This window comes from Tauraco erythrolophus, chromosome 22 (assembly GCF_009769465.1).
Source record: "Tauraco erythrolophus isolate bTauEry1 chromosome 22, bTauEry1.pri, whole genome shotgun sequence".
Classification (NCBI taxonomy): domain Eukaryota; kingdom Metazoa; phylum Chordata; class Aves; order Musophagiformes; family Musophagidae; genus Tauraco; species Tauraco erythrolophus.
The window spans coordinates 10564124-10588861 of record NC_141486.1 but is presented as its reverse complement, the minus strand read 5'-3'; the positions used below and the strand labels follow the sequence as shown (position 1 = coordinate 10588861).

The window sequence follows — 24738 nt, the reverse complement described above, 5'->3', positions numbered from 1 at the left end:
TGTGCTAATCAAGTCACAATCCTGTAGGTCTAAAAATGGGACTGTCCATCCTTTGTCATTCCTCACTGCACCTGCTTTTAAAAGACTCAAAGCTAAGAGCGCCTAAGAGATGGAAAGTTGCCAGGATGTGGAACAATCAGCTTTCCTGGAAAAGGCTCGTGATCCTGGCCTAACTTTTCAGTCTGGACCATCTTCCCTCTGGACACCATTGTCCCTGTTTGGTTGGACCAGCTCAGCTGTCTGCAAAATCCTGGTAAACCCACTCAAATCTCTGTCCCACACCAGCTGGTTTTCACCTATGCCTATGGGAGCTGCAGTCTGGCCGAGCTGCGAGCGCGGCTGCCCTCGGCATTATAAGTGTCACCCATGGCAGGGCCACAGTGCCCCGTATTTGGGGGCCAAGACGTGGGCAGCCGGCGGGTTCCCAGCCCTTCTGCCCCGACCACTTCACCCGCCCACAGCTCTCTGCAAGGTGGCTGCCCGCTCTCTCGCATGCACATGGTGTCAGTATGCTGCTGGTGCTGTGCGGGTTGCCAGGGAAGGCCTGTGGGCACACAGCTTCCTGCTGCTGGTGCTTCTCCCTCCTGTGTGCCGTTTCCTCCTCCCTTACACCGGGTTGTAACACTCACGTGCCAAAGCAGACTCTGGTTGTGCACCTGCTGCTGCGGCACGGTGGGACCTGTGACAGCACACGTGGCACAGAGGCACAGCCGCGGCGCTGCCCGCACCGCTGCCAAGCTGGGCAGGCACAAAGCTGCCAGCTCAGACTTGGGAATGAGGAAAACACGTGGTGTCCTGGACAGTCACCTCGTGTATGGAGCAAAAGGCCATTAATGTTGTAAAGTGGTGTGGCTCACAGCGCTGAGGAAAGACTGGCACGTCAAGGGCATGTTGGTAAGGGCATGAAAAATGCCATCTGAGTGAGAGGGTGAGCAGCCTGATGGGAAATGCCAGTGTCCTGCCACAGGCTGGTGCCAGGTGTTGTCCTGTGGCTCTGGCAGACAAGGGCAGGGTGCTGGACATGGCCCTGGCAGGTTCCTGGCGGGATCTGTCAGCTCCCTTGCTGTAACTCAGCCCATCTCCACGTGGCTGTCACAGGCAGGTTAGTGGGGGGCAGAAGGTGCTTTACGAAGCTTAGTGCCCCTCTCAGGAGCATCTGGTTCATGAATCAAGCCTGGTTTTTGAGAGTGTGGTTTCAAGCTGTGGGGTTTGGGTTTTTTTAGAAGTTGTTCCCCTGTGGAGAGAGAGAGAAAGGGGAGGCTAGGCAGGAGACCCCTGCAAACATTCAGGGTGATAATATACGTATCAACAGAGACAAAATACTTCCCCAAGAGCAGCCCCATAGATATCACCGATACTGACATAGTTCTGGTTTTATTCCTCTGCTGTTTCGCTTGCGACTTGCAATGGGTTTTATCTGGAAAAACTTGTACTTAATAGAGCTTTCAGAGATGAGTTCTCCTGGCTCAGTATTTACAGCTGTTTCATCTGCCTTGAAATAAGCACCACAAGCAATCTGAAAGGTCATCTGGCTTTTCTGATGCTTCTGTAAATGCCTTGGCAAAATGGCATTTTTCAGAGCAGTAAGTTCAGCTATAGCCTTTGGTAAACCACAGGAGAGTCAAACCGCTCAGACCACGAGAGCTGGAGGGCAGCAGGGAAGGGAGTGACGGAGCCAGGATTTCCCTCTGTGCCGGTGGCAAGGGCACAGCCGTATCGCTCCAGATTTGTGGTCTCTTTGGTTCGCCGGCATTTCCTTCCCCGCTCCGCGGCGGCTGTCAGCACCGTCACAGGTAACTCGGATCAATCCAGCGCAGCCGGCTGGCCTTTTGTCTGCGAACAACGGAGCTGCAGCGGGGAACAGGCCCCGCTAGCAAAGATGAATTAAAAGGTGGGGGCAGGAGGAGAGCTGGTGACTGCTGAGCCAGAAGAGATTCTCCCAAACTCCCGGCTTTGGCCTTGCTGTGGAGTCTGGGTACTCGTGCAGAGCCCTGCCAGCTCACAAAGCTCTGCACAAAGAGCCACCTTTCCACGAGTAGCTCCTACTATGGACCTCCTGAAGTTTGTCTCTGAAGATTATAGGGCAAGTCAGACAGTTTGGTATGCAGAGATTAGAGACCGAACGTGGTCAGTAAGATTGCCTGGTGCGAGACACCTGGCAGCCAGTCACAGCCTTGTCATTGCCAGAGCTGCAGCTGACTGATGTGCCCACAATGAGCGTCCTAACTGGAAGAGACAGACCGGAGCAGAACTGAGCACGCATGTTACTAAGGTAATGCAAACCCCATCTCAGACCCACACATCTTACAGCGCCTTGTCCACTCTCTGAATAGCTCTGGATGCCTGAAGCTGTCAATCTGAAGAAGCCCATTTCACTCAGTTAAAGGTACAGTTGCTTCACGTCTTTTAAAAAATCAAAATAAGGACTTTTCTTCTCCTCAGCAGTCTGTGGTGTAGCAAGTGTTAATTAAAAAAAAAAAAAAAATCAAAGATTAATTGTTTTTCTACCCTAAGAGAGAGATTTTTAAAATACATGATTAGCTGTCTATTCATATCCATTCTCTATCCTGCTTAAGTCTTACAGCTCTTTTAGCAGGAAGACCAAAACATATAAAATCCACGTTTCAAAGCTTTATTTGAATGTATATGCCCCTTCTTGCCAGCTCAGGAGGCAGCAGGCGTGAATTCCATTTCTAATGTGTGTTAGGCCACCTGCAAAGAGGGGAAGGGAACCCTAGAGTTGCTCCAGCAAAATGCAATTCTTCTTGTCAGCTGAATTATAAACCCGTTCCCTGCGCTGTCTACAGAATGTCAATTCCAATGGAGTCACTTTCGGAGAGTGACGCTGTGCTGCCAGACCGTTCTTCATGATCAATATGAAATTTCTGACAATATCAGGGTTTCCTTCTGCTACCTGAAGACCGTATGCATTTAAATGAAGACCTTGGCTGCCCAGCTTTTCATGCAGGGAACAGGTCAGATGGAACGAGGCACTAATATGGTTTTAAGCAGCACGTAACAGCCTGCTGGTTTCCAGGGGAATGCAGGGCTGTCCCCTCGCCGCGGCAGGAGCGGGGTCCTGCCCGATGGAGACAGGGCAAGCACCAGATTGAGCAGGACACGCTCGTGCATCTGGTGCAGGCGGTATCCATTGCGCTGTCGAGAGGGGTCTTTGCACATCAGTCCTCAAATGAAGCGCACAAGGCGGCTTCTAAGGATTAAACAGCTGGAAAAAAACACTGGGAAAAGAGCAAGAACCTGTTTGATTGTGACAACTAAATGTAAGGCTTTCGTAATTTATTGGTGTTTTCTTTAGAATTCCTCAGTGCTGGCACACAGTTGCGCGGGCTCGGGGCTTTTTGATGGGCAAGGCTGGACGGGGCACAGCGAGCCCGGCCTCCAGCCTGCGGTGCGCGGGCCCCGTGGCCAGCACACGGCGGCAGCGGGCCAGCACACGGCGGCAGCGGGCCAGCACACGGCGGCAGCGGGCCAGCCCGCGGGGCCCCTGCCCGGAGGGCGATCTGCAACAGGCGAGGGCGAGGAGGGCCCGGGAGTGCAGGGGGAGCCCCGGCCGCAGCCGCCGGTGCCTGGAGGGGGCGAGGGGCTCTGGCGGGCGGGGGGGCCCTGCTGCGCCCCCGACCGAGGGTCTGGCCGCCGCCCGGGGCTGGGGGAGCGCGGCCGGGGCTCACCTTGGCCTGGAAGTGGATGCCGTGCTGGAAGGCCTCCTCGTTGTGCAGCGGGACGCGGGAGTCGCAGCCATCGTCCACCAGGTTGTACCGGTTCTTCACCGGCATGGCGGCGGGCGGGCGGCCGCCTCAGGCCGCGGCCCCGCCGGGCATCCCTGCCGGCAGCGCCCGGCCCCGCGGAGCCGTGCAGCGCTCCGGGGCCGCCGGCGCCCGAGCCCGGCCGCGTTTTGAATGAGCGTCCGCGGGTGCGAGCGGGGCCCCGGCCCTCGCCGCGGCGCCATTGGCCCGAAGTTCCCTCATGTGATGCGGGGGGCGGTGGGAGCCCGCGGCCGCCCCGCCTCGGCCGGCGCCGCCGCCGGCCCCGGGGGCGCTCCGGGGACGGGCAGCGCCTCGGCGGGGCCGTGCCCGGCTGTAGCAGCGCGGAGGTTCCGCGAACCGGCCGCCGCGAGCTGCGCCGCGCACCGCCGTACCGGCTGCCGAAGAGCTGCTGCCCCGGCGCTCCGGGCCTGGCGGTGCCCGCGGTTTAGTGATGCCGGGTTCGGTATTGGCGCGGGCACCGGGTGAGCGCCGGCCGTGGCTGCCGGGTCCTGCCAGCGCCGTGCTCGGCCCCGCGGCAGGGAGCAGAGCTCCGTGGATCGGGAAGGGAGGTTTCGCCTGGCGAAGCCTTCTCTGTGGGCTTGGCAATAACACCTGGGGCGTCTTGGTGAAGTTTGGCTTATGGAGGTTTTGTCTTTGTGTCTGCGGCTGATGGTGCTTTGTTAACGCGGAGGGACAACCCCGTGTCATAAGCTCCGAGGGCACAAAAATACCAAATGCCAGTTCTCGGCTGTGGAAGTGTCCTGAGCGTGCCTTGGAGCAGGCGGTGTTGCCTTGGCTGGGAGCTGCTGCACCATGCTCCCGATGGCAGGGGTTGCGGATGGAGTCTCATCTTAATGCAATTTTTTGCTTTTTTGGACAGTGTAAGTCACATTGTATCATGTCAGCAGCACCTGCTCCCTTTCCCGTGTTAGAAATTCTAAAAAGATGGTGCACGTGATGATGTAGGATGTCGCCGCGGCCCCACACAAGAACAGCGTGCTAAAACCACCATGTATGTCCCGTGTGAACGTGACTCACAGCTCTGTTAGTACGTGCCCTCTGTCAGAAGCCGGTCACACAGCTTGTGTCCACGGACTGACTCAATACAGCGTTGGGATTTTTGCTGTGGGCACGGGATGTTACTGCTGTGCCCGTGCACTCAGTGTTCTTTCCTTCTGAGCCCTGTCTCAGGTGTGCAGGTGAGCCCTTGCCAACGCTGTTCTGGATGCCCGACGTGCCTGAGCTCAGCACGGGTACAGGGTGGGTGCAGAGGCACAGGCACAGCTGCGATGGCAAGACCTGAGACTTGTCTTCTGACCATTAGTACAGCCATGCTCTTTGCCTGTTACAGTGATGATCAGAAACGTGGATTGTGTCGAATCCAAGGGGTGGAGGCTTATACATGCTCCAACTGATCTCATCTGGGTTCCCCAGAATTAATTTTTGAGTGATCAGTTATAACTTCTTGTCATACAAATAACTCCTCAGCCAGATGCTTGAACGTTGTTGGACACCACCTTTTGCGTGGCTTTCACGTTGGCAAGAGAGAAAATTTTGGCCACAGTTGGACAGTGCACAACTCCCTGTCTCCATCTCAGGAGCATAATCATCCTGAGTTTCTTGGCATCTCTGAGTACTTGTAAGTCAGTGGGAGATGGGCAAGAGCCAAAAATCCAGAAACTTATAATTAAGAGAGAGAGAAAAAGCCCAAAGAATTCATACTGGTTAACTGACTGTGACCCTACATGTTCAAGTATTTTGTGGTATTAGCGGCTCATTCTGGCACTTGTGCTGGGATGGGTTCTGTGGTCAGCCTCCCGTCTTTGCTAAGTTTTTCTGTTTCCAGACAGGCTTCTTTTTTTTCCTTCCAAGATATAAGGTTGCATTACCTTCCCATTTAAATATTCACATGTTTATGCTAATCTGTCTTTTATACAGCATAACTCAAAATGGGTTTTGTTTCAGGTATGTAACTACATTAACTGGTTTCTGTCCAATATGCTGCTCTAGATACACATCTCCCCTGCAGATTCATCAGTTTAGTTCTTTGTTGGTGATTTTTTGTGTGGTCTTTATGCCATTGTTTAGTGTGTAATTAGAACATTTCATGGCGCTTTTCCTATCCTGTATGAATCTTGATTTAAGAAATATCTGTTGACCTGAATGAATAACCTAGATTTTGCGTGCACATGTCCTTGGACTGATTGAGCAAGGTTCAGTCCTTTGGTTCTCCTAAGCCCAAAGAGGAGGAGATGCACCCAGTCAGCCTATGCTTGTGCTTCCTTTGATGGTAATGCCAGCACAGCTCAACTAGCGAGGGAAAAAACCCTAACACAGCCACTACTGGTGAGTCTCTACATTGATTCTGCAATATTGTGTTTTAACTGAGGCATGCATGAACCTGTCATGGTGCTGAGCTGTGGAAAGTTCCTCCTCATTACCCTTCCGTTGCCACAAGAACATTCCTGTGTAAGTCGGAGTGTATGGACTTTGCTTGGGATAGTTATGGTTTTTAATCTGATAGAAAGGATAGGATGAAATAACAAGAATGGTCTTTTTATTTCTGTTCTGGTATTCTCCGCTATCCCAAAGATTATAAAATCCTTTGGGTAGGGGGAAAGAAACATCTCATGGGAATCCTGAGAAAAATAAGGCAACTGTGATTTAATAATGCTTGCAGTGCCAGACTCTGTTAGATCACAAGTGAATGGAGGTGTTTAACAGTCCATGTTCATTAACTTCTGTGAACTTTTTGTAGGGCTTAGCTCTTTCAAGGTTAATGGTTTGGATCTGTGTTTGAGAATTGTGTTTGAAGGCTGCTAAACTTAAAAAGCTGTTAACTTTCTAGTTTGCTGGGCAAAGAAAATTTTTTGACTCCATTGCAGATAAGAAAGCTGTATGCCTTTTCTTCTGGATAATAAAACTGGGCAAATATGTGGAATTAACCAGTTACACAGTAAATCGTCATGGATTTAGCATAAACAAACCCCTACTAGCATTACCCCTTCTTGATGCCAACAGTTAGCCAAACTTTGTAGTGGGTGTCTGCATCAGATGGAGGAACTGAGCTAGTTGTTCCTTTGATGTGCAAAGCACACATAGAAACTCGAATTTCTCTGAACACAGTAGGAGTGAAGCACCAAAGACAGCTTCTTGGCTCATAGATTCAAGTGTTTTTGCAGAGAACAGGTTTGTATCAGCTTTCTTTTTCAGGCACAGGCTACCAAGATGTCTTTCCTTCTCTTTCTCTCACATGGATGCACACTTCTGTCTGCATTGACATTTGCTCTGCATGGCAATCCCTCTTCCTACATAACTGAATTGTCTGAAGAGACCTCAAACACGGTGTGAATCGGCAGCGGGTATTATGTGCAGGGTGTTCTTTAATCGTTTTGTCGGCGGGTTTGCAGGGAAGGTAGCTCTTGCTCCCATCTGATCCTGTCAAGTTTCTTCCAAACCCACCTTCCTAACTCAGATAAAGAGTTGCAGAGGCATTGCATGCTTTCCAAAGGAGACCTGGTCTTGATGCCAAGAAATTTTCCTCCCTTCTGCTAACCCTTTTAAGCCCTTATTTCTGCATGGCAGAGCTGCAAAGATTTTAAATGATAAATAAGATACGACATAGCAAGAACAACCAGACAGACGTCCACTAATGGCAGACAAAACCTCCATTAGAGGAAATCACTTCCATATCAGACTTGTAAGATCCGAGAGATCTGTGCACGCTGACTATCTTAGCAGACCTGGTTTTGTCATGCGACTTCATCAGCATTGTTAACCCTTATTTGTGCTAGTACAAGTTTTAGAGCAAAGTCTCCGGTGCACCATCCTGCTGCAGGCTTGCAGTGTGCCCGTGGACGGCCCTTTGAGATTTAGCAGCTGAATTCACGTGCTGTTCTTCAGCAGATGTGTGTTTGCTTGAAAGCAGCATTTTTCTGCATACATTTAAGAAAGTGGCAGAATGAAGCAAAGGATGCCCAATTCATAGTCACTAGGAAACAGCAGTTACTGCTGTAAAGTTCCATCAATTCAGACCAAAGGGACTTAACGGAGTTACTGATGACTTTATAGAACAGAAGGATGAATACAGGTGAATCATCTGGGGTGCATCAATGCAATAAAACCTTTCACTAATTTCAACGACTTTGGATTTAACCTCACTTACAGGTAATAGTCTCCAAGAGTTTGGGAGTTGTTTTTATGCATAATAGTAAAAACAACCAGCTTCTGTCCTCTTACAGAGCAGGATGAGCTGATGTGGGGGAAGGGGAGGACAGCATATTATGGGAATAACGTGCTCTGCTAGCGGAGGCAAAAAATTGTGTATTGCAGTTGGATTTCCAAAATTTCAGACACATTCTACTTCCCTTACAGTTGCTTTCTTTACTTAAAGAAGCAAAATTAAGCAGTACTGCTACACAGTAAAATCTGTTGGGTTTTCTTGGTATCTTAAAACAGTGATCAAATGTTAAAACACAGACTTAAGGGGGACAGCATGTCAGGAGTTCTCCACAACCATGAAACGTTGTCATACAAAGCTACTGCAAGGTCAGAGGGTTCTGTATGTGTTTTTCCCTCTGTTGTTCTAGGAAGCTGTGCTCTCCAATAGTGAAAAAAAAAAAAAGATCTGGAAGCAAAGGGAGGTAAAGATTTATATTCTCCACTATGTAACTGCCCAACCTTCATTTAAATGAGTTGATTTTGAGCTTCAGTTTAACAGAAAATATGGGAACAAATCAGAAACCCCACCCATTGCCAAATCTGAACTTTTCTATATAAGTGAATTATCAAAATAAAGATGGATGAAGTAGTTCAGAAATGTGTTTTGACCTGCAGTTCCTCTTGTTTGCTTTACATCAGATCACTCTGCATTGCTTATGATCACTAGGTGATAAACTAAAATCTTTGCTTAGCCAGGTAAGCCTGGAGGCATCAACCATGTCCTACAAATGCTGCTGTGTGATGAAATATGGAGGCAAGAATAGATAAATTAGGTACTGTTGGCTGAAATGGTGTGATGTTACCCTCTGTTTTATTGGGGATTTGAAGTAAACAGAGCAAACTCACAAGCAAAATCTTTTGAGTCTCTGAAGCTGCCACATGACACGAATTCAGATATGACATGTGGAACTGTCATTGTTTCAGCCCCCTCAGTCAGTGTCATACGTGTCCTTTGCAAGTACAGGGTCTGCTTGGTTAGCTGATTATACCAGATTTGTGTTGCTCAAGAAGAAACAGAAGCTTAATGTCTTGAAGGTTCAGCTTAGCAGCACAGCCAGGCAGTCTGCCCATTAGGATCGCAAGCCTCTTTCATGCATGGCCAGTTCCAAAGTTCTGGGCAGCAGGACTTGGGAATGAAAAATGTCATCTACAATTATGCATATTTGCATCATCTTCTATCATGCAACCCCCCCCGACTCCAAGTATGCAGCAAATGTTTTGTTTGCATATGTAGGTCAACCACAAATCTTCAGTGGTCTAACGCAAACATCGGAAGCATGGGTTGATGTATACAGATTTAAACCCAGTCTGAAGCATAACACCACCACTGACATTTTCCAAGTGGAGTCTGTTCACGAGATATGTTTTCTTCTGACTTTTCTTCTCATAAAGCATTGCTTTCTTACTGATTTGTGAAAGTGCAACTGACAGGAGATACTCACCCTCATTGCAAAAGGAACTATTCACTTCAGACACAGATGGATAGTTCTTAATGACTTTTTTTTTTGTAATAGCTTGAGGAATGTGTTCTTTTTCAAAATGGTATGCTAAAGTATTTCTGAAAATAATTCCTATTTTGCCACTGGCAGGAGGCCAGTTTTATATGGTATTTGAAAAAGATTGTAGGTTCTTTTTTTTTGCAAATTACATGCTACTTATTGTTTTCCTTGTCTTGGCTTTTTTTTTTTTTTAAAGGAAAATATAGAAAAGGTATTCTTTTCATTTCATTTCTTGTCCTTATGATGCTAGATAAAAACTAGAAATTTTGATCCAGACTCAGTAACCAAAAAGCTTACAAGTCAAATTTATTATTTAAGAAAAATGTCACTTATTAAACTCACAAGCGTGATGTGTTCGCATGTCTGACTCATGAATCCTGTACAGCATGAGTTGGCAGTACCGTTCGCCTTCAGCGCGAGTTGCTTGGATCAGCACATTATCATGATGTGAAACTCTCACTGTTCAATCTACCGCCTGGGAAAGTGTGATTCTTAGAATTAGGCCTTCCATGAGAATATTCCTGCAAACACATGCGGAGTACCTGCCAGCACAGCTCGGGGAAACAGGCCGGTCTCTGAAGTGGTACCCCAGTGTGTTGCCCATCAGTGGTCTGCATCTTGCTTTGGTACCAGACTCGCCCTTGGATCTGACGGTTACCTGTGCACATCGTGGGAAGGTATGTGTTTGCACACACAAACATCAGGTTAACCATGTCATACTATTATGACCCACTAAGTTAAGATTTAGGATAAATGAAAGTGAAGTTGTTGGCCTAAGAGATGAGTAAAGTATTGTACAATCAAAGTGTCCTTCCTCATTCCCATAATATTAGACTAGCACCTCTGTTCTATTTGATATCCGGAATTTAACTAATAAAAGTACAGGGACGTTACATTAGGAGTCAGATCAGGGCTCTTACAAGGCCAAAATACTGTAAGGTTGGAATTGAAATCTCTCTTGAAGGTATGGGATACTGTGCTGATCACTGTACATGTATAGCAGTATTCTGCCAAATTCCCCTCTGTGTAGGAGAGCACACTTCGTTCTGTTCTGCCTACGAATACCATTGCCTCTGTGACACTGGAAGATGATTCAGAAAAAAAAATCACTGAAATTTTTCCCAGCACAGTCTGACGGATCTACAGTTCTCCTAGGCAGAATCCACATTCTTGTTCACTTGTTATCACAAGATAGTAACAATTTGTTCTTATCAACAACTCCCCCTGAGCAAGCGTCTTGGGAAATAAGCTTCTGTTTAAGAGCACACAGTAACTTTGAATTTCCCCTCTCCGCGCAGGGGACAGATGATCTAAGGTTTTGTATGTTTTCTCTCCTGCTGCTAGATCCAGCTTGCAGGATTCAGCAGGATACACTCTCTTTCTGCATTACCTTCCTACCTTATTACTACTTAACCTATACTTTACTCCCCTACCTTGCAGTACCTGAATACCATGTACAGTCTGACTTCATGCTGCACACTGCAGACCATCTCTATTTATCTCAACATGAAATGAAGGTTTTATCCATACAGTACAGTGCAATCCAGGTATCTGATGTATTACAGCTTCTTTAGTAGAGAAATAACTAATACATTATTAGCCTGTAAGAAATACGGATATATAATAATTAGATATAGAAATATTTCTCCTTTGCAATCATTTGTTTGTTATTTCTCATGCTCCAAAGCCTCTTAACACCTTGGCCCATCTTAACTATTTCCCTGGCTTTCCTTCAGCACTGCTGACATTGGTGAGGATAAATCTCTAATATATGTTTAAAAAATGTTCATCCGGGGTGCCTGGCACTAAAATAAGAGACACTTAGAGTCAGGTCACCATTTTAAATTACACTCCAGTTGGCAGACACCAACATCTGGTGGTGGTTGGTGAGACAACCAGGATGTGCCCTTCAAGGATGGACACAGAAAAGACACGACCTGGGCAGACCATCCTTGCCAAAGTTACAGGCCCCTCTGAGCTCCTGCTGGCACAGGGAAACGCTCCCAAGTTTTTAATTAAGAATTGTCAACAGCTATAAAAAAATAATGCACATCATTTAACAGCAACGTAGGAGCAACCAAGAGCGAGTACGTGACCTCAGCCTTCCTGGTCACTTGACATTGTAAGACACAATGCTGTAATTAATTAGTTAATTAGTTTGTCCATTGTCTGCAAGGGTAAATGGTGGAAGATAGATGATGCACTGAAAAAATACGGGTAGTGTTCAGATTGCGAGTGAAGCTCTAGTTTGCTGTTGAAATAAGGTAGTATCCTGGAGATTTAACTTTCTTCTTTACATTAGTTATTATTAGCTAGTAGTTATTATTAGTCGTTTTAGAAGAAAGTTATTAAACTTCTTCTAAAGTTTAGTTTATTTACCTTATCTAAAGAAGATAAATAACTTTATCTTCTTGACTTGTGGAAAAGGGCCCACACATTTGGAATCAGAGTTACTGGCACATTGTGTCTCACGTCTTGGTTTCTATACAATAGCAGGGAGCATGAGGTGAAAATGAGATATTAATCCAGATGTTCCTAAAACCTGATCTAGCAGGGTAAAAGATGCATTTGTATCTCCTTCTGGTGTGAGGAGTCCACGGTCAGGGGCTTAGCCTTGACATGACCTTTTTATTTTCTCGCAGCCAACTGAAGTCCCAACTTTTTGCTGCACTTATTTAAATTCAGCTTTCATTTAAGTGATTTCTTCTGACATCCTGTTCCAGCCCTGCTCCAGATCAGGAGCACGACTCTAGCGGCAGCTCGGTCTCACAGAACCCTCATTATTCCTGCCTGTTTTTTCCCCAAGTCCCGCATCCCACGGCGGACTCCGGCGGGATTTCCCGGGGCGCAGCGCCCCCGCCTGCGCGCGCTGCCGGATCCGCTCAGTCCCGGGATTTGCTGCTCCTCAGGCTGGTTCCCTCGCACATCCTCCATTTCATCACTGCTTAACTGGCACCGTGGGGAATTCTCCTGACTGCTGGAGAGACTATTCCTTCCGTTACTGACACTGTAAAAGCGGTTTTCATATTTTCTCGCTGTGTTTTTGCCTCCTCTGGCAGCGTCGCAGCGCGTTTGAAGTCCGGAGGTTAAAGTGACTGTAGCAACACGGTGGGAACACCTGCCCAGGGAGGCGTTTCCAGCCCGGAGGGGTTCGGGCTGAGGGGCCCTCCGGCCAACACGCCCTGCGCTTCCCCTCAGGGCCGCTCCGCCAGCTGCACACCTGGCGGGGGCATTCCAGGCGGCTTTAAAAGTCATTCCAGAAAGTACAGAAATAACCAAACCGTGCAGTGGGCATTAGCCCAGGACAGCGAGTCGATCACTGCCGGACAAGGGTGAGGAGCCTGAGGCGCGGTGCCAGCCTGAGGCAGAGCTTTGCCTCGGAGTAACGGCACCGGGCTCCTCTGCCTCCTGTGGCCATCAATCGCTCCCCTACGCAATACTGGGTTTAATTTCAAGCCACGCAGGCAGCGGTTTCGGTGGCAAAGCCAAGGGCTGCCAGACCCACCGACCTGAGGCGCTGCCCGCCGCGGCGGGGCGGCCGCCACCTGTGAAGGTGATTTCCCGCCCGGCGCCGCCCGCTTCCAAGATGGCCGCCCCGCCCCGCCCCGCCCCGTTCCTTTCCGAAATGGCCTCCCCGGAAGAGGCCGGCAGCCGTGCCCGCTCCCAAGATGGCCGATGCGGCCACAGTACGTCATTTCCGGCGGGGCGGAGCGAGAGGGGTCACCGCCTCGCGGCGATTGGCCCCTCGCGCGCCCCGTCCGCCGCTCCGCTCTCATGGCAACGGGCGGGCAGCGGGGGCGGCGGCCGGGCCCAGCCGGAGCCGGAGCGGCGCGGGATGGAGCCGGCCGGGGCCCCGCCGCAGGGCTGCGCCCCGGCCCGGGAAGCGGAGGAGCCGCCCGGCTCCCCGGCCCTGCCCGCCGAGGAGCCGCAGGACGGCCAGCCCGCCGGGGCGCCGCCGGGGGCAGGGGCGCTGCCCGCCGCGGCCGGCCGGGAGCGGGTCCGCTGCGGTGCGGGCCCGCCCGAGCGGGCGGCGCGGGGCAGGGGGCGGCGGGCCCCGGGCCGGCGCGGCGGGGAGGAGGGGGGCCGCGCCGCTCGGCGGCCCCGCGTCACGGTGGACAGCTCCAAGGCCAAGACCTCGCTGGAGGCGCTGAAGATCAGCCTGCGGCAGCTCCGCTGGAGGGAGGTGAGCGCCCGCCTGGCCCGCGGGGCGATCAGCAGCCCCCGTCCCCTCGAGCCTGGCCCGCAGGAGGCTCCTGGGATTCTGCCCGGGGCCTTCTTCCCCATCCCCGCCCGCCCCCGGCTGCGGCAGGGCCCCGGCCCGGCCTAGCGGTGGCCCCGGCTCTAGCCCTTTCCTCCGCTCCCCCCGCCGTTCCGCCAGCGGTGCTGGGGAACCCCCCTCTGTTGTCTTGGGGTCTGCCCCTGGCGAAGCGTTTCGCCCTCCTCCTCCTACCCCCCCCGCCTCCCTGGACCAGCGCCACAGCAGGCTTCTGTAGCCAGGGGCTCATCCCGCCCGTGTCATCCCGGCGCCGGGGTTACTCCTAATTGGATGTCAAGGCTGGAGATGGTTTGATTGAGGACCGAGAGTGCTATCGGCAGTTACGCAAGCCAAAATAGGGATAATCGGATATTATGCTTCAAAGCTTAAACTGCTTACTGGAAAGGGCGAGAAAGAGCCTACCCCTATGTAGAAATGCGTGGCGTGTTGTGTCAATTTGCATTTTGTTTTTTTCACCCTTCCCTCGTAGTTTGGGTACGTGGAATAAGGCTCGTGAGAGTGGACAGGAAAGCGTGATCTGATAGATCAGCTGCTGATCCGACGGTAAAGCCTCTGTGTCACAGATTATCTTGAAAGCGTGTCAGGGAGCATTGTGTGTGAAGGAAATAATATTAAACTGCCTAATAAAGCACATGTAACAGGCTTTACCCTTCCAAACTGTTCTGTGTAGAGAAGGTAGGGCTTTTTTTTTTTTTCCCCTGCAGCTTGAGTCATATGTTTTCTCTGTGCTGTGTGAAGAGATCAGTGTCTGCCTGTCGGTACTGAACTGGAGACATGACAGTGTGGGAGCTGGAACAAAACCGATGCTTTGGAACTCCTTATTTAAATTCTGAAGAGAGTTCTAATATGTGTCTTATTATAGATGCTGAATTGTTTTCGAATTCTAAAGATTTTCTTTCCACAGTAACTTTATAAATAGCTTTAAAGGTGTTGAGATGACTTCCAGGAGCTTTTTGAAAGAGCTGTAAGAAAGAGGGCACTTGTAACCCATTTGGAAGAGGGAAACTGGAGGGAACATAAAGTGGAAGGATAAAACTTGAGGATGAACTGTTTCTTTTATTTCGAGACTTTTGTTATTTAAATCCAGTGGGAGAATTTCAAAGTCTCATTGTACAAATGCTCCAGTTCTCAACTCTTGCTCTTACAGCAATGTAGTAACGGGACACCAGACATGAAATGAAAGCCTCTTAGATGTGCTCCTCTTACCCCTCAGTGCACCTGTGGAGTGTCTGTCAGCAGCCTTGCTCCATGTTTTACTCGAAGACATACAGAGCAAGGGGGACTTAACCATAAGAACGAAGAAATTAAGTGTGAAGTTTTATGTTCAGAGTGCCCAGTGCCATTCCAGTGGGTCTTTCTGAATTACTGATTGAAATTAGCCTCCCAGATCATGTAGGTAATGAGCCATACTTACTGGTTAATTTCGTCTTTTCTGTTTCCTGAGATTTTACCGTTTTGCATTATCTGTCTTGCACTTGGTATTCTGTCCTACAGACTGACTTGTTTCACATGCTTTTCTTCCTCTCTTAAATATCTGCATGGTATTAATCAGCATTCGCCTTCCTGCTCTGCAGCCCCCAACAGCAAGCACTTTTGCCTTTACTTCATCTTTCTTTGTTTGCTGTCTCCCTCAATATCCTTTCTCCTCCATCCATTAGTTCAGTCAATATTTTTCATTTAGTCTGTTGCTTCCTCTTCTGGCCACTTTGCGCTCTTAATAGAGAGACCTAATATGGAATTTTGTGATGCTCGACTGTACCATCTAGGTGGCTGGTAGTTCATTCCCTTTAAACAAGTCCCTGTCATGTAGTTCTGTATGTTTTTCAGTTTATGAATAGGTTAAGAAGTATGAACGTGATGTTACCTTTTGTCAAGAAAGTATTTTCTTGTGTCAACGTATGTGTGTCAAATCAGTTCTCTGTTTTTTCTTTTGTTTTCTTTCTTTATTTCCTTCCCACCCACCCACCCACCCACCCTGCCCTGAAGGTGAAGAGAGTAATGAAAGGGGAACCACTATTAGCTGTGACTCTTAACTAGTACTGTTTATATTGTGGAAAATAGGAAGGTGGAAGTCCTCTAGGATGGGAGCGAGACAAACTGTTGACTTCAAGCTCGCAGACTTCAGTAGACACAGGGAATCAGTAGGCAAGGTCTTGTCTAGATTTGAAGAGCAAAATAAACAACATTAAGAAGAGAAATCCAAGGAAAACTCTTTTTATTCAAGTTGCATATAATTTTGAAGCTCTCCCTTTCAAATGTTTAGAAAAACAGCACTAAAGTATTCTGTTAAACAACTTTCATTGCTGCCACAAAGCCTTGGAAATAGTTTCACTGTGGACCAGCAGAGGGAACACAGATGTCGTTTCTTGCAGGTTTCGTAAAAATAATATAAAAAAAAAAAAATTTAGAAGTATTAATGAAAAGCATATATTTAAATGCTGATGTTTTAGGGGCTGGTGTTATACTGTTGTCCGTTGTATAACACTTCAAGGTGATCGCATCTTGGACTTTGATTCAGTATATTTGATCCTTCTTCTCTCTCACCACTTCCTTTAAATTTTTTCCCATTGCTGCTTTTGTTTTGTTTTTGTTTTTCCTGCTGCATGTGTTGGCTTGAATATTTTGTTGGGCAGGAGACATTATAATAGGCTTTTCAAAGTGGACTTCTTTTCATCGATAGCTTTTTCTGTCTGATGAATAGCATTACTGCAGTGTCACACAGGCGTTTGGTTTTTGTTTCAAGTTGTACGTTCTGAAATCTCCTTGCTGTAGTTACCCTGAATTGCTGGAAGAGCTTTGTTTCAGTAAAAATCTATTATTGCAATATCCTCCCTGATAATTTGTAGGAGTAAGACATAATGCACTGTGTGATTAAAGAGTTATCCACATGGTAGTAGTTAATTTTAGTAAATTAACATATGGTAAATGCCGCTATAAGAAAAAAAAAGGAGTAATAACTCTAAACATGACTAAACATTGTTGAGCAGTTTATTCTATGGCACTGATACATGAGGAAGAGGTGAAAGAGTTCAAGAGAGAGCAATTTGACTATTGAGATTCTGTTATTGGAAGCAAAAGACAGAAAAAAACTCTTTTTTTTTGAGTAAATTAAATGATCAACCATGATAGCCCAGTCTGGGGTAATGCACGGCGTGGACCTTTTAAAAAGCATTGCAGAATTTTAATGTGCGTGCCAGTGAAGCAATTACTCCCATCTCCAGATTGGACTATCTGATTTAGTGTGTCACATTTTTTAAATGAACATGATACGCCAAATGAAATAATGGGCACAAATTGCGCTTGCATCCTGAGTTTATTTGTCACTTAATAAATTATTTCTTTGGCTAGCTTTCAATTACCAGGAAAATGGAAGAAGCAGATGTCTTGGGCATCAAATATCCCAGCATTAAGCATTTCATTTGTCTTGCTGTTCAGTAGCTGCATGGAGGCGTAGAAATAGTTTGAAATTTTACGCTGGGAGAAGCTGAGTAGAAGACAAGAGTCATTTAACTTGTCATTAAATGTGGTGGAACAGACTGATGTGACCCGTGAGACAATTTAAACTATTCCCTTCCAATCAAAAGGTAGAAATGACCTGTCAGACCAATTTGACTGTGATTGATTATTAGTAGTGTCAAAGTTGGGAAGGCAATTCTGTTCTCTCTGTGGCTCCTGGTGGTTGTTGTTGTGTTTTTTTGTTGTTTTTTTTTTTTTTTTTTTCTGTTCTTACAAGTGCCCCTCAACTCTGGTAAAAAAAAAAGATTGAAAATAAATTCTTCCAAGAGTTTGTGAATTGATTGCAACCTGAAAGTTGTTTGCAGTGACTGGTCCTAGGGCCAGACTCTGGCTTTTTCTGTGCAGGACGGGCACGGAACAGCAAGGATGGCTCCAGTTGTGCTTACAACCTCTGTGCCCCCAGGCTGGGAGCACCCCCAGTCCCCGGGCTGGGAGCACCTCGGCTTTGCTCCGCGTTAGTGCAGATGAGGGGCTATTCCAGCTGGGACCAGGTACCTGTAGGCAGGAGAGTTAATGAGAACAGAGGTCGGCTTCAAGCATCCATCTTTTATTTTTTTTTAGCTAGTCCCCTGCACCAGGAGCTGGGGAGGTGGTGGAAAGGCTGCTCTGCCACGATAAGGTTGATTTATACCTGCCTGGCACTGCCAGAGGGAGCCAAAGAATCCAACTTGTTTGTTCTTTTCCAAACATTATTCTTATGATAAGTATAGTGCAGATGATAAAGAATCCTTCCCAGCTCATTCGGGAGGTGAGTTTGATCCTGTTGTTGGATAAATCCAAATAATCTTGAGTTGTCAGGGGTAGGGAAGTTGCTGTGCTCCCTGAATCGCTGATGTGGGACGCAGTGCTTCCATTTTCCAGTCCGGAGGTGCTCACTCTTCATCTGTTGTGAAATGATTTCTGTGCACTGTTTGTAAAGTCCTTTGATATCCTCTGTAGATGAAAGGTGTTATATAAATGCAAATTTCATTCCTTTCATTTCAGTTTCATTTAATAAATAAAGAAATTGTTCAAGTTTTAGTGGGAATGGTGCTCTGAGACCTAATACTGCATCTGTATTCTGGATATACCTGTGGAGAGAGGTTAAGGCCACTGATTGTCTTCCAGAGCCTAACAGAATTAATTTTCACTTGTACAAAACCAGATTTTGCAGGCTGAATAATAATGAAATAAGTGAAGAATCCACTGGCTCTGTTAAATTTGGTACCTCATGCCTGTGAATAAGGAAACAGAGAAAGGATGCATTGCTCAATTAGCATTTTAAATTAATTTTTCAAGGCTATTTACTGAGGAAACTGAAATTTTAATTAAAGTAGCAAATAAAGTAATTCACTCAAAAGCTTTATGAGATTCTTTTTTTCTGTCACATTGAAAAAAACTAATTCCAGCACTTAAAGAAATATTTTAAAGCAAGAAAAATTACATTTGGAGTAAAGAACAAGTAGTTTCTGCAAAATACTGTGGTTCTTTCAGTGAGTAAGTGGTACTGAAGTCATTGGGTGATGTGGGTGGTAGATATTTCATACAAGTGTGGCCTAAAAATGCTGTGGTCAGAAATATAGCGTATTTATTTGAAAAAGATGTAACCTAATAATAGAAGAGATTCCCGTGAACGTGTTCCATATGGTATTTAATTAATGGCATTGGTGTGAATTGCAGATAAAATTTTTTTTTGGATTGATAAAGGAGAACAAATGTAGAAAATGAGAGTACCTTTTTTACACAAAACAAATTATTTATTATTATACAAATGTTTGATTTTTAACAGTAATTTTTTTGCTTTGGATTGTTGATACTGCTAATTCATGGGCGTTTATTCTTACTGCTGGTAAGTGTTTTTTTTTTTTTTTAAAAAACCACTTTACTACTATTAGAAACTGTTCCTATCAGTGATTGGCAGCGCTGTTTCAGAGCTCTTCAGACTGCTTGAAAAAAGGCTGATCTTTTTGATAATAGAAAACAAACTATACAGTTTTCAAGTTTATGGTGAAATCTTGTGTGAATGGGAAAAGCAGCTATTAAGTTGCTGGAATACTTAATATTGTTGAAATAATTGCCTTAGTCCTTAAAAGTTGAAATATATACATTCAACAAATGATTAATTAAATTGTAAGCTTTTCTTTTACATACAGGCTGTTAGTACCAGAAAGGAATTAATACTGTATAAATTAACTATATTATTCATTTTTATATATTCAGTTATATGTATTTTGTCACTTAAATATCTTGCTTTGAATATGCATTTTCAGTTTATTGCAGCTTGGACACTGGTGTAAATCGGCTTGCTCGGCCAGTGCTTTGCACTTACAACTTACTATTAATTTACAATGGTATAACTACATGTATTCCCTGAAATAAAGTACGAGGGAGCAGAAACAGTTTGTGCTTGTGGGAGACTGGGAGCACATGGAGATGCCACGCGGTTGGGGGCGAAGGGCCACCGGATTTGGGTTGCCAAGCTGCACGGGGAAGCACAAATACAGGGCATGGGACTCAGCATTAAATGATGAACTTTTTAAGATTAGGAGTTGATTTAGTGACTGTCAGTAGTGACAATTCCTCCGTGACCTCCAGTGCTTTTTTCCCTTGATGGTTACTTATCACCCCTTAAACTGGGAGGGGGGAAACCCACCGTGTTGTTGGAGTTTGTTTACTTCCCAGCTGTAGCACTTGCTGTTGCTGTGCCTTCATGTGCCGGAATTAAGTGCTGCTTAATGAAATTTTATTCCCTGTAATAGTATTTTAAATTACAAATGAGTCATGCCTTAATTGTGGTTGATAACAAGCTCAGAGGTTCTCGGTGCAGATCATGCCTCTCAGTCATTTGGGTTTTGTTTCTAGAAACCTTTCACGGTTTGTCAACATCTTGAACTTTATGTCTCGAACTGATCAAAACATTCTTAGTTTTGTAACCAAAACATAGAGCGTGTTTTCTTTTGACAGTCAGAAGTCTGTTCTTGAATGGTTTGTGCTTAATGCGAGCGTTGAGAAAGGTAAGGAATGAATGGGCATTGCCAGTTTGCTTCAAAACTTGTCTCCTCTCTCTTTTCCAGTTTCCTTTTGGCAGACGCTTGCCGTGCGATATCTATTGGCATGGGGTATCGTTCCATGATAATGATATATTCTCAGGTCAAGTCAACAAGTTTCCAGGTACCTTACTGCTGTTTCTAGTTTAAACAAATGCCTTAAAACTATGATTGTTTTTAAAACTGTTTTTGTGGATGCTGTTTTTTAATCTGAATAATCTGCCTAATCAGCTGGTAGTGTTCTTAGCTAATTATTATTGAGTTTGGTAGGTGATTTCTGCTTGGGAGGGTAAGAATATCAGAATGATGTCTCAAACCATTTCTGAACTGAAATTTGTTTTGGAGAGAAAGTCTTTTTGATGAAAAGAATACTTCATGTGTATGAATTTAGGAAAAATGAGAGTGTTAGGCTGTAATTTAAGTGAAGTGTGCAATTATTGTATGTTATCTAGCATTGATAACAGTGCTGTATCTTTGGATTTGGTTTTGATTCAAAGTGGAAAGAATCTGTTTTACTTCGTGCTCTGGCCTATCTCAGGGAGATGCTCAAAGCCGAGTTCCTCAAATGGATTTTTTTAATATCGAAGAGTTTGTGTCAGCCCTCATCTTATGATGACTCTTCTACTTTTTTTAAGCTCCCTTTTTTCTTGTTTAATCCCTGTTGAGATCTCTCTAAATAAGAGCGAAGAGCTTAGGTATTGACTTAGATAAGCCCTTTACTTCAGATTTATTGCTGTGAGAATAAGAACCCTCAGATATCAAACTTTATGCTTTATTTACCCTGACTTTCTCCTGTCTGTGGGAAGTTCATGTTCAGGTATTGGATGGTGTGGTTTTCTGGTGGTTTAGATCTGTGTTAGATGAATATTACCTTCTCTGTGTTCTGGCTCCTACGTGGTAAGCAAGTGGCCTGCACAGTAGTCAAAACCAGAGTCCTTCAGAACTAGACATGATTTCCAGGATCGTTGTGCTAACTTGTTGCTGGGTTTTACTAAATTCTTTCTCTTGAAGAAGATATCTTGATGCTTTTCTTAGCTACTTGTGAGAGATTCAAAAAATCTGAAAAGATTTGTCCTCAGGAAGACGTAGAAACTTTTGCATAAAAATAGCTTTTTAGCCATGTTCCTGATGGAAATAAGACTTCAGCAAATGCACTTTCTGTCTTTCTTCTACCTTTGGAACCTCCTGGACAAAATCAACCGCACTCGACAGAGGCTAGCAGTCACAGACTGCTGCCTTCCTGTAGGTTTTGTGGAAATTTGCTGACCATGTAGGACAGAAGCCCACAGATGATGATGTCACTGAGAAAGAAGCTGCAGCATGAACCTTGTAAGATGTAATATCTGAAAGCATGAAACAACACAAGAGTAACCCTGAATGCCCCAACCTTGAGAGAAGCTTCTACTGGAGCTCTCACGGGTCTGGACTTGACACGATCCAAGCATGAAATTCAAAGCTGCAGGAAAGCAGCTAAATTTGGCTGCTCACAAAATCACCTGTTCTTTCTGACATAGTTACTTGTATGAATGCAAAGTAAACACGAAGCGGTTGATTATATTTAAATGACATTTTTACCTATTCCTGGAACAATGGCAGGCTGGGGCAATAAATCTGGGTTATGGCAAAGACAGTAGTTGCTGTTTGACTGAAGCTTTCCATCTGTTATTCTGAGCTATGTTTTTGATGATTTTTTTTTTTCTAATATGATACAATAATGCATACGATATGAAATATGGCAGGGGAATGCTACAAATATTTTGTCAAATTTTAAATTATAAAATATTTTCAGCTTTTTTGAAAGCAATGACTAGAGTGCCTACCAATAGGATGAGTAATGATGTAACAATTTACTTGTAGGATGAGACTTTAGTGCGGATTCATCACTTTTAGACACTGTCTGTTATTTTCCCAGGCATGACGGAGATGGTACGTAAAATTACACTGAGTCGGGCAGTGCGAACAATGCAAGATCTGTTTCCTCTCGAATATAACTTCTATCCTCGATCCTGGATTCTGCCAGAAGAATTTCCCCTCTTCGTGGATGAGGTAGATTACTTTACTCTCAGAATAGTGTAACTTCTTGGATATTGTTGCCATGTCATTCTTTAGTTTTTCATACCCACCCAGATTATTTAAAATCACGCTTGGGTGCTGTGGATGACATCTTTTCCAATTTGCCTGAGATCAGGCATAGTCTGGATGAAATGCTTTTGTTATGTTCTAGAATAAACTTAAAAACAATTACACTTCTCTGCAAGGCCAGAAGAGATGCCTGAAAATTAAACATGGTAGAACCAGAAGCCCTTTCCCTGCGTATTCTGCCGAGTTTAGAAGGGCTGAGGAAGTTCCAGTGCAGAAGTGTGTGGAGTGTGGTGCTTCTCCATGTTCATTGTGACTGAAGTCTTTTTCGTCCGTCCTGCCTGTTCTATCCAAATCCTTCAAAAAACCATTTTTTTAACATATTGTTAAATATGCTTACATCTTCCTGAATAATTGTTTGTTGGAATCTCTTGTCAGACTATTGCTTTGTTTAAATATTCAGAATGTAATAAAATGCTGTTCTTTTTCAGCTTTTTTAGGAGGAAAAAAAATAAGTGATGCGCTCTGTTGGTGTTTGGTTCTGTTATTACAAATCTTTTTAAAAACACTGCATGTGCGTGTTTTAACCCTGACTGGCCCAGTGCATTCTTGGATTCTGCAGTATCATCTGCTGGGAAAAGTTAATAGACTTCTGTACTGCGTGTTACTTTTTAGATAATTACTGTATCCACAATCCAATTAAATCCATGAACATATTTCTTCAAGTGTGCTGGGTCGCTGCCATGACACTGCTAGTAACAGTAAAAAATGGATAAAATTGCAGTAGTACTTCAGCTTTATTGCTGTAGATCTAAGACCAATTTGTACAACGAGTGTAAATTACCCAATCGCTTTAGCTACGACAGGTAGATAAGTGCAAGTAACTTGGAAGTAAACTTTCGGGATGGTGTGCTGGGGCTGGAGCGGTGACTCCGCTGGGATGGTGCCTGTCTCGGTTACCAGGCTCTGGTTAACGGAGCAGCACGTACCGGGGTGGTCTGCACATCGGGTTACACGCACAGACCCGCACGCTGTCAGCAGGTGGCACTGCAAATAAATACTTTTCTCTGGTTGAACGGTTACTGGAGTGGAAACGATTCAGTTTTCGTTCCAAGAATAACAGATGTCCGGTAACACGCTGCTAGGAGTTTCGTTTGCATATGTTCTTCCATCTGTGTTTGAGAAAAGCATAGCTCTTGTTATCAAACATTATATTTTATATTGTAAGAGTTTATGTTCTCCTTAACACAAGTTTGTAATGCAAACCCTCCAAAACAAGAGAAAATACAAACCAAAAAGCTCCAAATCCGCGGTGAACCATAAAGGGTTCCGAACGCTTTTCACTTGCAGTTTCCTGAGTTCTCAGTAGGAGGTCTCCAGTCTTTTCTGTTATTTATTTGTTCATACGTGGTTTGCAACCAAGGGACCGTAATGCTGCAGCTCTCTGAGACTGAATTTCCACCTTATTCACAAACAGGTAGAATACAGCATGTGTGGTGCCTGTATGTTAGATATACCCCTATAGGAACTGGGATACACTTGAATATGTGAATAAATGTGTACATTTGTCTGAGCAAAAGAGGATTTAGCCATCTCTGGTGCTTCTGGAAGTAAAGCTGTATTGTCATGGGCTGCAGCTGCTGAGTATGTGGCTCTAGATGAATCGTGCTGAAACTCGTCTTGCTGTACCTTCACTGTTATTGGTGTTCAAGTCCTTTAGGACATAGTTAATGGCCAAAGGTTACAAATTCTGTGTCAGTGTAGGTGTAGGTCAGACATGAGAAGATGCTTTGGTGCCATTTGTAGTACAGGATTTTGTTGCAAAGGGCTGGACTGAGAAATTAACACCTAGGAGATTTTGCCTGTAATAGAAATTACTAAAAGAAGAAACTCCTTGAGAATTTCAATCTCTCTGCCTCCTCCTGAAGCACTACAACATTTCAAAACAATTTCTCTTTCAGATGTTCTTACTATGCCTCAGTTCTGTAGATATGACTGTGAACTTTTATCATACGTTTGTATAGATAACTAAATCAAATCCTGTCAGCTTTCCCCACTTTCCCCCATCCCTTAATCCAGGTAGAAAACACTGCAGCTAATCTAATATTAAGTAGCCAGTAATCAAAGGGAGAGCTACACTCTGAAGTTTGTTGGAGATGAGCTTCATGTTGGGGAATACCAACCAAATGGTAGTTCCCCTAGTGTCATTTGTGTTAGAGTGAAATGGTAATAGGTATTTTTAACAAGGGCTTAAAAGTTAATTTTACTAAGTAAATATATGTTTAGCTGTTTCCAATATTCACCTGTTTTTTGCCTTCTAAAACATTCTGTACTAGCATGTTACCATAACAGAAGAT

At 45.4% G+C, this 24738-nt stretch overlaps 2 protein-coding genes across 2 annotated transcripts in view; one reads left to right on the top strand and one right to left on the bottom strand.

Moving 5' to 3' along the window:
• The window catches only part of LOC147527233 (carboxyl-terminal PDZ ligand of neuronal nitric oxide synthase protein-like), a 33113-nt gene extending 29168 nt beyond the window's left edge, over window positions 1-3945 (bottom strand). Inside the window, exon 1 of the mRNA XM_086625255.1 lies at window positions 3690-3945. Within this exon, the coding sequence (XP_086481381.1) occupies window positions 3690-3794 (105 nt within the window). The 5' untranslated portion in view covers window positions 3795-3945. The remainder of the gene's footprint in view (window positions 1-3689) is intronic.
• Window positions 3946-13319: 9374 nt separating this feature from the next.
• The window catches only part of TTLL11 (tubulin tyrosine ligase like 11), a 51370-nt gene continuing 39951 nt past the window's right edge, over window positions 13320-24738 (top strand). Inside the window, exons 1-3 of the mRNA XM_086624951.1 lie at window positions 13320-13667; window positions 20330-20426; window positions 22215-22348. Coding sequence (XP_086481077.1) covers window positions 13320-13667; window positions 20330-20426; window positions 22215-22348 — 579 coding nt within the window. The remainder of the gene's footprint in view (window positions 13668-20329; window positions 20427-22214; window positions 22349-24738) is intronic.